Source organism: Macrobrachium rosenbergii, chromosome 8, assembly GCF_040412425.1.
Source record: "Macrobrachium rosenbergii isolate ZJJX-2024 chromosome 8, ASM4041242v1, whole genome shotgun sequence".
Lineage (NCBI taxonomy): Eukaryota > Metazoa > Arthropoda > Malacostraca > Decapoda > Palaemonidae > Macrobrachium > Macrobrachium rosenbergii.
In genome coordinates, this window is record NC_089748.1 from 64,143,337 (window position 1) to 64,157,605 (window position 14,269).

A 14,269-nucleotide genomic window follows, 5' to 3' on the forward strand; every position below is an offset into this window, starting at 1 on the left:
CTTTTTAATTTTGTCTCTATGATTTAATTTTCACACTGCATTCCCATAAATGAGAGCTGGCTCAACAATCCTTCCCTTTCTTCTAACACTGATTCCCAAGAAAATTTGTAATATCTTCCATATTTTTCACAGGTACTTGGCTATGGTACCTTTCTTTACCTATTATGTGACATAGCTATCCCAAATACCTATTCGAGCCATCCTCATCCGTTGTCCTACCGTTCATATAACCAAACATTTTCCATCTTCCTGATTCCGATCTTTATAATTTTATAAATACTTCTGAACTCCTTCACTTGTATCTGCAATTTCTGTTCCTTTTTCCAAATCACCACTGCAATATCTGCAGATATCAGCCATCTAACACTGAACTCATATTCATGAGAATTTTTTTATCTCACACCTCGATGCCTAAATTTGATGACTCACACACACACACACATACACACACACGCACACACACATACACACACATAGCATTATCCTGAGAATAGCGAGTAAGGCAGTGTTAGAGTAAGAATTTTTACGATAAAAATCAAAGTGTTGAATTATAGGTTTAAGAGCTACTGGAATACTTGAGGTCACCCTGAATAAAGAAGCCTGTATTAGAATTCTATCACTCATCTGGAACTCTGATCCCAACGAAAAGTTTATTTCTTGCGCGAGAAATACTAGTTTGTAATAACTGTTGTTGATACATATTCCGTCTCAGAACCTACTTGGCTCGATCGATGAATAACATATCGGAAAGTTTCTGGGAGAGCACTGAAGGATGACGAACTTATTTTCCGATTCTTTGTGTTTGCTCATCGTGGCTCGCATTGCTTTTCTGCCGCTCATGATTTTACCTGATCAAAAATTATTTCTTCTCTATTTTCAGCCACACATTTTCTTTTTATCTAGAAATTATTTCCTCCCATATGTTTGCTTCTTCTTTTATTTGTCAATAATTGTCATCCTCATTTCTGTGTTTACTTTTCTAATTTAATATTCCAGTATTTCCAGTGACTTTTTTTTTTTACATTCTCCTTTTCCCGCTTCTCTCCTTTCAGTTTTCTGTAAAAGAAAACTATTGTGCGGGCTTTGTCTGTCCGTCCGCACTGTTTTCTGTCCGCACTTCTTCTGTCTGCCGTCAGATCTTAAAAACTACTGAGGCTAGTTTTCATGTCGATCATCCACCCTCCAGTCATCAAACATTCCAAATTGCAGCCCTCTAGCCTCAATAGTTCTTATTTTATTTAAGGTTAAAGTTAGACATAATCGTGCTTCTGGAAACAATATAGGAAAGGCCACCACTATTCCGTGGTTAAAACTTCAGGGGCTGCGGTCCATGCAGCATTATACCGAGACCACCGAAAGACAGATCTATTTTCGATGGCCTTGATTATACGCTGTAGCGACTGTACAGAAATCCATGAGGTCTAATCCCTGGTGCCTTTACACTTCAGCGTTATATATTTCTCGACCATCCATGTTAACAACCACCCTCCATATTTCGGGCTACCATTTACCTCTTTAAAGACCTTACTCAATGCCATTCAGTTTCAACTTTCCATCCATCACTCACTTTCAGTCTCGCCCCTAGTCTCAGAATTTGTCTAACCTATCCCTAATTAGAGCTTCATTATCTATTTATGTAAGTCATCCCACCATGCAATCACAAGAATGGTCATATCTAAAACTTTTGTGACTGCATTTAATGGCGTATCGCTCTCCCAAGCTTCAGACGTACACAAATACACACACACACACACACACACACACACACACACACACACACACACACATATATATATATATATATATATATATATATATATATATATATATATATATATATATATATATATATATATATATACATATATATATATATATATATATATATATATATATATATATATATATATATATATATATATATATATTCTTACAAATATTTATACTGTTCGACTCTCTCTTCCTTGATTTAGTAGAAATATAGGTGAAAACAAAGAAAAGAAAGCACCAAAGCTTTCTCATTTTTGTAAAGCAGTTGAGGGAGGCAAGTCAGAGAGCTGGCTGTTTTTCAAAACACCAACCGTTGTCGATGAATTTGAAGTTTAGTTTAGGGACCTGTTCAACAGGGTAGGTTTAACCAGGGCCACCTTTAGTTAGGGTATACCTTAAGCTCACTTTCCTATGGCCTTCGCACTGGCGAGTTTTTGTCATTTTTCCGGCTACCTGCAGGCCATTAAGTCGGAGGAGTCTTCCAATCAAGCACCTATACACTTTTACCCAGCCTGTCAGTCCAGCGGATACCCTTGAGTGAGTGCACAAGCGCAGTGTGTCTCTCAGCATCCTCCCTTTGCCCTTTATCCCTCTTGTGAAGGTAAGTCTGAAGATGACAATTACTCCCAGTTCCCTCCTTTAGACCTCTCCCTTATGTCCTGTTTCACGTTTCTTCTTAAACAGTCACTGACTAAGGAAACTTAGTAAAACCATATCCCATTTATGAATTCAAATATAGGAAGTACAATTGTTGTTGCCTAGTGAGATTACATAGCATATCCTCCATGGTGTTACGTAATATCCGTGATCTAAGATAAATCCCTTGCAGTCAATTAATGATAAGTGAGAGGTCCCGGATTCAAAGTGTTATCTGGATACGTCTCTTCCAGAATCGGGCACGCCTTGAACCTGGCCATAATCTTGTTTGGAGAAGGATTAGCAACAATATACTCGAGTCTTGTGCTTGAAATTGCTTATATGCACGTCACAAGAGTTCATCAGCTGTTGCGTCATCGACTAACTATGTTGAATATCGTGTGTCTGAAGTGGGACGAAGTTGGAGATATTATTAGCTCCCGTAAGATCTTTCATTTCATCTCACTTTTTTTGTTCAACTAGATCAGTGGTTCTCAACCTGGGGCGTGCCTCTAGGGGAAATGAGTAATTTCTCGGGGAGGGGCGTGAGTCCGGGGAAAAAAGTAGACATTTATCTTTATTATAAAAAAATCGGTTAATACACAACAGTCCCCACTCTGTATTCCATTTATCCAAGATCGTGGGCTACTATTACAATTATTATAAAAAAGAAAATACAAAACTATCGCCTTTACAGTTCTAACTTTAGTTTTCTATACTCTGCAAGTCTACCAGGCTAACCATTTTCTGTAATTATTGAATTTAAATGTCCTTATGCGTTACCGGCGGCCGGCCCATCGCAAGCAGTGTTTCCCCTTTCAAGGAATTTTCCTTGATTCAAGGAATTTTAGGGTCATCAAGGAGAACTTCAAGGAATTTTAAAATTCAGGGAATTTTCAAGGAATTTTAATGTTTTTTCCAGGATTTGTCAAGGAAATTTTAAATTTTTCAGAAATTTTCATGAAGATTATCTTAAAAACCTCATACTATTGAATAGAAATATAGATAATGCATTCTAAACAAGTATAGCCTATACTGGCTAAATTACATTATCATCAGAGAACGTTATATGCCTCTCTTTTCAAACAGCTTGACTCAGTGTCTCAGTTAGTCTTTACCTCTTTCCGAAAGTAGACGGTTATTACTTAGAGGTAAATTCTCTTTGCATTTTAGGTGATTCATGAACACAATGAAATGGCCATGCTTACTAACAGCAAAATTAAAATCTTTTGGCTGTTGATCCATATGATCAACTACATAATCAACTTTATTGTTGTTAAGTATTGCCATGATCTAAGTGAAAATGACATTGCCTGATTATGGGATGGAGAATTTACCTTTTTTCCACAATCTTTCTTTCAGATGGCAAAATGAAATGGCCAGTAGTAGTGAGAATGATTATGATACAGACAAAGAAAAGCAAGGAAAGTGCAAGCATGTTAAGAAGAAAAAGAAATTTGAGCAAAAGTTTTGGACACTTGGTTGGCAAGTCCTGCTTTCAAACCATGGTTGAAGAAAAAGACAGTGGGGGAAAACGTGTTTTTGTGAAGTATGCAGTGTAAAACTTTCGTGTAATAAAGTTCATTAATCTCGTCATAGTGAAACCAAGACCCATAGTGATAATGGGAAAAGAAGTGCAAGTTTAGCAAAGTCTCAGCCCAGCATCAGTGGTTATATGGGACCATCAATGGATGCAGCAGCAAAAATGGAAATTAAGATATATAGCTTCATTGCTGAAAATAAATTTCCTACCTTCCTTCGAGATTTGTTTCCAGCAGATGAGGTTTTGAAGAAGGTAACTTTAGGAAAGCAAAAGCTACCAATATCATCAGGCAAGTGCTTGGTTTTCACTTTTGAGAGAAAATACAGAGAAACTTCAACAACATAGGTTTTCAGTTGTGATAGATGAAACAACTGACAAGCCAACTACATCGCAATTAGCAATTTTGGGAACTTTTTTTGATGCAAATTCATTTAAAATGAAATGTGTTTTTGTAGACCTCATTGAATTGCCCAACGGTAAAGCTGATACTATTTATGGTAAAATTAAGGAGTGCATGACATCCTGCAACATCCCTATGACAAATGTGATTGGATTTTGTGCCGATACATGAAATGTCATGTTTGGTAAACATCATTTTGTTTCCCAATTATTCATCAAAGACTGTCCTTGGATTTTACCAGTGAAATGTTCATGTCATCTGATAAATTTATGATCATCCTATGCTTCACAGAAATTACCAAAATCTTTGGAGGACCTTTGTAGGAACATTTATTCCCACGTCCACATGTCATCTCAGAGAATAGAAGCCTTTCGAGAATTCCAAGATTTTTTCCAGGTTGAAAAACAAAATTTTGAGAGCAGGTAGAACAAGATGGTTATCTTTGAAAATGTGTGGATCGTTTTTAGAGCAATATGAACTAAGTTGAAACTTTATTTCACCAAGTAGGATTAGAAGATCCCACAACACCAATGAAAGCATTTTGAAAAGTTTGAATAATAAGTTCATTGAAGCTTATTTAGAGTTTTTATCTTTCAACCTCGGAAGGCATGCAGCATTCAATTTTCTATTTCAGAGTGAAATGCCTATGTTACATCAACTTAGAAAAGAACTTACCACTCTCATTGTGAATATGTGTTCTGATTTTATGGAACTTAGCCATGTGCGTGGTACAGATATAAAGAATATTGATCCAAGTAATGAAAAATATCATGTACTGTTGTAAAGAAGGTTTATCTTGATTAAAGGGATCAGCTACAATACAAAGTATAGCAACAGAAATGGGAGAAGATCACAATATGGTTGTGTTGTTTCATATACATTGCAAAAATTTCCTTGTCGAATGTGTTCAACAAATTCAAGGAAGATTTGACGGAGTTGAATATTTTGACTTTTTATCCTGCTTATACCCTGAAGTTGCTTACAATTTGAGTGTACCTAGTTTAACATCAATAGTGACAAGATTCCTATATCTGAGTGATGACGTTAATGCTCAGGAACTTGATTTGAAATGGCGACAGCAAGACATGAATCCTAAACTTAGTGCCAACATGAGCTTCATTGATTACTGGCATGTATTATTTTATGAAAAAAATGTGATCGGATCTCATACATACCCAGAGTTAAGAAAGTTTATTAGCATTCTTTTTGCTGTTTCCATATTCTAATGCATCGGTTGAGAGGGTGTTCAGCCATTTACAACTAATAAAAGATGATCACCGATCAGCTGAAGCAACAAAGTCTGATAGGACTTCTACTACAAGACTAACTATGCAGGCCAAGGAAAAAACTCGTACAGGAAGTTATGACCTCCAAAAGCCATGATCAGCCTGCACCAGAAAATGGAGACTAATGCAGATGATGAAGAAACTCAACAGCTACGAAATCAGTTTCTTGAAGCCCTTAAACAACAGTAACGGTTTGCTAAATCAAGAATCTGGTGACTATCTTTTGCTATCCTCTCCTCCTCCAATCATATCGTCAGTTTGCCAGTAATTAGCATGGTTACTCCTGCTAAAATCTGAGAAATATTCTGTAGTACGCTATTCAAGAATCTATGTTTGTATCATGAATCAGAAAGATTCACTTTAGATATCTCATTTCTTAATCTAAAGTCTTTTCCTAATATATATTATTTTCTTATTTACAAATATTTTGAGTAATTTCAGGTATATTCCTGAGAGTAAGTGATAGAAATCTGTATAGGTTTCATATTGCCACCCTCTCCCCCCAAAAAATATTATAATTAGTTACATGTGAGAGAAAGGGCAGCTGCATGATTTTTTTTCTTTTTCATGTTTTCTGAATTTAAATTGGATACCCATGTATTTTGTTTCTGAGAGTAAACAAATAGATGTATATATACGAGTATATATATATATATATATATATATATATATATATATATATATATATATATATATATATATATATATATATATATATATATATATATATATATATATATATATATATATATATATATATATATATATATATATATATATATTTTTTTTTTTTTTTTTTTTTTTTTCCCCAATTGTTCCGTGAAATATACTGTAACGTGCTTGAAATTAGTTAGTGTACTCAATTATTATTTTTTTCTTTATGAATGTATAAAATTAGTCAAGGAAGAAATCAAGGAAAATGAAATGGCTGTCAAGGGAAATCAAGGAATTTTGGCAGCCCCCTACAAGGAATTTCATTTCAGCTGGTGGAAGCACTGATCGCAAGTCCAGTCAGTTAGTCGCCTCCACACTTGTCTGTGATAATTACTTCTCTTTCACAGTTCTTCTGTTGAGCCCGTTGAGGCATGTTTGGCATAGTTGTTTTATTTAATGAAATTTAGTTGTAAATTGTGAACACGCATGTGTTCCTCACTCCTACTCACAAGTTTTGATTTCCTGGTATTTTATCAGAAACTGGTGGTACTTTATTTGGTTATGGTAAAGTAGTATCCATAATCGCATTCACTTGTTTCTTAATAATTATGTTTTTTTTTTTTATGATCAACATGGGGAGTTTGTTAATATTTACTTAATTATTGTAAGGACGACACGCCGAGCGGTATTTCTGTTTCTCTATTTTGTATTAGAAGGCGCGTCATGCGCTTTTCAAAATCTACTTGTTGTTACTAATTGTCTTTTCTTTTGCTTTAATTTTGTATTGTATGTTAGTTATTGATTGTTATTGTTAATGAGTGAACGTATTGCTACATAGTGGCAGGGATTTATAAAGACCTTACATAGGTAAATAATTGTATTTTTATTGTATTATTAATGAATATCTTCTTATTGAGTAATAATGAATGTTTTTCCTCTGTAGTATTAGTGAGTGTTCTTTTTAAGTAATGAATGATTGTTATTGTCTCTTATTATTAAATGCTTTTTATTAATCTATGTTATTGTTGTTATTATTTAGCATTCATGTGGTGTTTAATAATAATCATGCGACCGTGTTTGTGACCTTGTGTTTCTAATTATCATCATTCTGTGATGTTTATGATCTATGGTCGTGTAGCCTAGTAGTGCTTATGACCGTGTTGGGATATCATATGATATTTGATAATGATTATGTCATGATCATGTGTTTGTTACTGACCACGTTGTTTGCATTATCATCATGTTGTTCAAGTTGTGGTGTTTATGATTATGTGGTGATGTTTATCTTAACTTACGCAGGCCTTATATTTTGTTCACAGATTTGCTTTGTTCACTGCACATTTATAAAATCACAATGAGTGCAAAGAAACGGAAGTATCTTCACAAATATATTCGATTTTGGTTCGTGTCCGTCCATAAGGAGGGGGATACAGAGGTCCCCCAGTGTGTGATATGTTTCAAGACCCTTAGCAATGATGGAATGCAGCCCTCACGCTTGGAACACCACTTGAAGACAACACATCCTGCTCTAGCTGACAAACCCAGGGCTTTGAAACTAAAAGACATTCTTGAAGCAAGCTAAGTTGACGGCAGTGGAGCATTTCAGAAACAGACTTCAAAGGTTGTTGAGGCTTCCTATGAAAATGCCTTGTTGATTGCAAAAGCAAGAGGATCCATAACATTGGAGAGTCTCTCAAAACCAAGCTTATCTGTGCAGCAGAACTCTTCTGGGGAAAGAGAGTGAAACAAGCTTTCCCAAATTTCTCTGTCAAACGATACAGTCAAGAGAACGATCGATGAAATGCCTCAAGACATCAAAGAGCAAATTCTCGACCAAGTAAGAGCTTCTCCTGTATGTGCTATTCAGTGTGACGAAACGACTGACATCACTCAGTGTTGTCAGCTACTGATGTATACTCGTTTCTGTGTCAGGTAACAGAGTTAAAGAAGAAATGCTCTTCTGCCACCCCATGGAAGGTTGTACAACAGCAGCAGATATTTTTCAAGATGTATCAAAATTCTTTCAAGAAAATCATCTTTTGTGGGAGTCGCTTGGTCTGCAGTCTGGGTTCACAAGGGTGAAAGAAAAAAATCCATCTGCTGTAGGGACACACTGAATACTTCATCGAGAAGCCTTAGCATCCAGGACTCTACCTGCTGTAATGAGAGATGTCCTGAACGTGGCCATTAAGGTAGTCAATTTTATCAAAGCTGGAGCCTTAAACAGTCGTCTCTTCACACTGTTGTGTAAGGATATGGAATCTGAACATGAGGCCTTGCTTTTCCATACAAACGTACAGTCCCTATCGAAGGGGAACATGCTTGGCCAACTTTATGAACTATGTGAAGAAGTGGCAATATTTCCTGATTTGCAGCACAAGACAGATCTCCATGATAAATTCATGTCTGAAGGCTTTCCGCTATCTCTAGCTTACCTTGTGGATATGTTTGAAGCGCTGAATGCAGTCAGCCTTAAACTACAGGGGAAAACATCATCAACATCATGCACCACAATATCATTCGAGCGTTCTTCGCCAAACTCAAACCTCTGGAAAAGTCGAGTTCAGAACGGAAATACAGCCTGCTTTAGTAACTTGGTTTCTGCTCTCAGTAACAAACACCTTGAACCTGAATTTAAGAAACGAATAATCACTCATCTGACTGACTTGAAAGCAGAATTCATCAGATACTTTCCAGATATAGATGAGAAGCATGAAACTTGGAAATTCACAGGAAATCCATTTCATTGTGATGTAGCTGATATTTCAGAGGAAGTCCAAGAGGAGTTTCTTGAGTTAGAGTTCAACTCCACAGCTGAGGAAGACTTCAAAGAATTGATCTTGAGACGTTCTGGATCAAGTATCTTTTGTTTACCCTCTGATCTCACGTCAGGCTCTTCGATTCTAACTATGTTTGATCCACGTATCTTTATGAAGCGGCGTTTTCCATACTCGTCGCTGTCAAAACTGGCTGAAGAACGTTGAAGGGCACTTATGATGTGCACTATCTGGCATTCGACCACGCATTCAACATCTGGTAGCTAAGAAGCAGTGTCAAGCATTTCATTAACTTAAGAAATAACCTCAGTGAATATGTTATGTACCTATCCTATATTGTTTGTACAGAATTCATGCTCAATAAAATGACTAAAAGCAACAATATATTTCCTTTTTTTAATATAAGTTGGGTGGGAATTTTATCTATTTGGCTGAAGATGCAAGGGGGGCGTGGAGGGAATGACCAACCAGGGGGCGTGGTAGTAAAAAGGTTGAGAACCACTGAACTAGATGGTTGAGTAATGTGATTTATTTAATTCATGTGTTCAGTATATTCAGTAACCTAGTTTCAGCTGGTGACTGAATCTAATTGCTAATTATCTGTCTTTTTGGTAACTTTTAGCCTTAATTGATAGGATTACGTGGTCTTAGGTAAAGCAAGGCTATATAATTCACAGTAATTAATAATTAAACTCATCAGCCGAATGACCCATGTAACAACATATATATATATATATATATATATATATATATATATATATATATATATATATATATATATATATATATATATATATATATATATATATATATATAATCAGTACTGACTAGAATTATCATTTGCTTTATTAAGGGAAAGGGCAGTATTTCTATTGATATGATAAAAAGAGGCAACAAGGCAATATATTTATGCTACCTTAAGCAAGTTGAAGGCCTCTTAGTATGCTTGTTTTATGGGAATACTCGCTCCACCTTTAAGTCTTAACTTAAAACGGATCGGTCACTTAAAAACCTAGGTGTTAATATAGTTAGTCGATGCTATGTGGCGCATGGATTGACTCGTTAACTACTGAATAGAATCCAATTAGCACCATAGTCGGATTTCTAATGAATCACTTGATCTTAAAAAAAAAATGGTCATCGTAATTAAATTTTGACTTTTCAATATACTATTCGTTGGGCCATTCCAACGCTAATTGGTGTTTTGTTACTATGGTTTCCTCTACTCGTGGTAATAAAGGTAATCCTTAAAGACATCAATATAGCTTACACACACACACACGCACAGATTTCATAAATTAATTAAGAAAACATTAATCTGTTTTCCTTGGTAGAGGTTTGAGAAAATATGAGTATCGTTTTTTAGTTACAGTATGAACTGATTTGTTATTAAACGTTAAAGTATCATAAAATTATTCATTTGGGTATGCCCCACTCGTTTCTCGTACTGTACATTCTTTGCGTTTTTACATTTTCTTTTTTCTCACCTCTACTCTAATAAAAATTGGCACTCACCATGGCAACTTTCTCTCTTCTGTGCCATCCTAACAAAGAATAAATAGATGAAAAAATAAATAAATAAAAAAAGAGACAGAGAGTTTGGGAAGCTGGTCAGTCACAAGGATGAGTAGAAGAAGATCAGTGTCATAAACATGGGACTGGTAAAGGATGAATGGGATCTGCCTAAGAAGACAAACCGAAAGGACTAAACACGTCTCTGTATAATATGTAATCAAAAGGCCTTTAATACTAAAGATTGCGAATACTGTATGTAATCAAAAGACCTTTACTAAAGATTGCGAATGCTATATGTAACCAAAAACCCTTTAACACTAAGGATTGCGAATGATGTATGTAATAAAATGACTTTAACATTAAAGATTGCGAATACTATATGTAATCAAAAAGCCTTTAACACTAAAGGTTGCGAACACTATATGCAATCAAAACGCCTTTTACACCAAAGATTGCTTATACTGTGTGAGATCAAAAGGCCTTTAACACTAAAGATTAAAATACTGTAAGTAATCAAAAAGCCTTTAACAAAAAAGATTGCGAATACTGTATGTACTCAAAAGGCCTTTAACACTCAGGTTGCGAATACTGTATGCCTGTTATAATGAAGTCAATATGAAAAGAAAGAGAAAAACAGTCTCTCGACGAGAGAGAGAGAGAGAGAGAGACAGACAGACAGACAGACAGACAGACAGAAAAGTAAACCCTGTTTTACTTCGAAGAAATGTATCTTATCAGTTGTAAATTTCGGTTAATCTCAAACAACAAAGCTTCAAGATTCAGTTACAAAGTCTTTGCTTGTACGTGATGACTAATGTAAACAATTAAAAAATGCGCCGAAGTTTCTTCGGTGCAATCGAGTTGTCTGTACAGTGTATAATCAAGGCCACCAAAAATAGATCCATCTTTCTGTGGTCTCGGTATAATGCTGTAGGAGCCGCAGCCCATGAAACTTTCAGCCACGGCCCTGTGGTGGCCTGTCCTATTGCGCAGCCAGACTCACGACCATGGCTAACTTTAACCTTAAATAAAATAAAAATTACTGAGGCAAGAGGGCAGCAATTTGGTAAGTTTGATGATTGGAAGGTGGATGATCAACATACCAATTTTCAGCCCTCTAGCCTCAGTAGTTTTTAAGATCTGAGGGCGGACAGAAAAAGTGCGGACGGACAGACAAAGCTATCTCAATAGTTTTCTTTAACAGAAAAAACTAAAAATTGTAATTTTTTCCCTACAGAATTATTTGCTCATTTCATTTTGTTAATCATAGTAGGAAACTTTCTTTGGAATAAAGGAAAATTTGAAACTGTCCTTGTCTTTGGTTTTTGTTGGTTGATAAGAATTTCTATTGAAACTTGAAAACAAACAGAAATAATTATTCAACTTTGTAAAAATATTGTACTTCAACACAAATTTATCAAAACAGCTAATTAATGAAGGTTTGACTGTCCACAATATGGAGAGACGAATAATCTCCATTTACAAAATAATTATAGAAGTGGATATACGGGTCTGTTTACTGATTCTCAGATTTTGCAGGAAAAATATTGACAGTTTAAGGATTTAGCTGATATATTAGAGCATTCTGAATGATTTTCAGGAGCTTTTCAGTTTCTGGGCACCTTCAGTGACAATTTCATCGCTAAAAGGTAATGACTGTAAATGTCCGTTTCGAAATATATGTGCATAACTGCGCTATATACTATAGATTGTCGCGATTTTGTCGAAGATGGTGATTTATTTCGTAATAAGTTTTATCTGAGGCCAGAGGGCTGCAAATTGGTATGTTGATCATTCACCCTCCAATCATCAGTCATACCAAATTGCAGCCCTCTGGCCTCAGTATTTTTTATTTTATTTAAGGTTAAAGTTAGCCATGATCGTGCACCTGACACCGCTATAGGTGCCAACAACACAGGCCACCACAGGGCCGTGGCTTAAAGTTTCATGGCTCGCGGCTGAGAGTTTCATGGGCTGCGGCTGAGAGTTTCATACAGCATTGTATGTTGTACAGAAAACTCGATTGCGCCGGAGAAACTTCGGCTCACTTTTTATTTGTTTAGAGATATCATTGAAAGTAATATACAACTGTATTTTTTTGCATCTTATTTTTCGTTTAATTGAAAATAGACGTTTCATCACTTAGCCTGAAACCATTGGTAATACCTTGACCTACTGAATCATTAAGTGGGTGAAATGGTAATTAATTTTAGCGAAAAGAATTCTTAATGATCTGCGTGCTTGGCTACCATGCATATTGATGAGGTAATGCCTAAAAAGGTCTTTAATTTAAATTGCATGTACAGGAAGATAGAAACTGAAGCTATGTATGCATTTCGAAATATGATTTCATAATTCTTACGAGTATTTACGGATTATTCAGGCATACCAATATTATTGTAATAGAAATGTTTGGAAATATGCCTTAGAGTCTATGAGATATTTTCTTTGTTTCATTTGACTATCGAGATTTAGCTTAAAACTGTTATTCTTTTAATGTATGGAATATGGAATTTTTCCTTTGCGCATTAACAAACGCAAACCTTAATTACAAATTTCTACCCTAACATTTCTTAAAAAAGATTTCATAGATCGTTCTTATAACCACTTTCAGTGCAACGATCTTTGTACTGCTATTGCTTTATAGAAGCGCTGTATGTGGTCAAAGTGCGAATGGTTTGGTATTTTTATCCTTCTGTTTTCCCTATATCTGTGGAATCATTTACTTGCGTCTTATTTCCCATATTATTTCCTTATTATTTGTTTTTTTAACACTGACTTGGTTCACTTTGGGATTTTGCTGTACTCTTGCGTTTGTTCACATTTATTTTCTTTTATTAGGCGTTAGTTACTCTCCCGTCTGTCTTTATATACAATAAAAAACAGCACATTATTAAAGAAGCTCTAAGTCGTTATTAATACTGTCATTTCCAAGTGACATATAATTATTGTACATCTTGGGTTTGGTAATATAAAACTTTCTTTGTCCCCATCCGCATGCAAATATACATTCATTGCTTGCGTTTTATATTTTTCTAAATTATATTTTCATTGAGGAGTATATAAATGTCGATCTCTGCAACTATATCTCAGCTTAAAGGCAATGTAATGAATATGCATAATATCCGCAACCCCTGCCATCTATTTAATGCTTTCCATTATCCTAATCTCCTTCCAAGTTTACTTTTACATTTGAACTCATCCAGACTCACATCAACACGTTGTCACAAAATTGACGGATTTAGTGCGAGAATCAACACAATTATATAAAAAAATAAGGTATGGTTGATTCGAGAATGTGAGTCAGGTGAAATTCATAAAAAAAACAGTAAAAATTGTTTTCACCACAGCGCATAATGCTGTTTGAAACTCTCAGCCACGGCTCATGAAACTCTCAGCCGCATCCCATGGAATTTTTAGCCACGGCCCGGTGGTGGCCTGTGTTCTTGGCACCTATAGTGGTGCCAGACGCACGATCATGGCTAACTTTCACCTTAAATAAAATAAAAACTACTGAGGCTAGAGGGCTGCAATTTGGTATGTTTCATGATTGGAGGGTGGATGATCATCATACCAATTTGCAGCCCTCTAGCCTCAGTAGTTTTTAAGATCTGAGGGCAGACAGAAAAAGTGCTAACGACAGACAAATAGCTATCTCAATCATTTTCTTTTACAGAAAACTAAGATC

At 35.5% G+C, this 14,269-nt stretch overlaps 1 protein-coding gene across 1 annotated transcript; it reads left to right on the top strand.

Annotated features, from left to right (window-relative positions):
* Nucleotides 1-8,451: 8,451 nt before the first annotated feature.
* Nucleotides 8,452-9,273, top strand: LOC136841163 (zinc finger BED domain-containing protein 5-like). Its single transcript, XM_067108206.1, has one exon. It carries the CDS (start codon nt 8,452-8,454, stop codon nt 9,271-9,273), a length of 822 nt encoding a protein of 273 aa, XP_066964307.1.
* The last annotated feature ends 4,996 nt before the right edge of the window (nt 9,274-14,269 follow it).

Coding starts and splice junctions, on each gene's coding strand:
- LOC136841163 (XM_067108206.1), top strand. CDS start 8,452: ATGAGAGATGTCCTGAACGTGGCCATTAAGGTAGTCAATTTTATCAAA.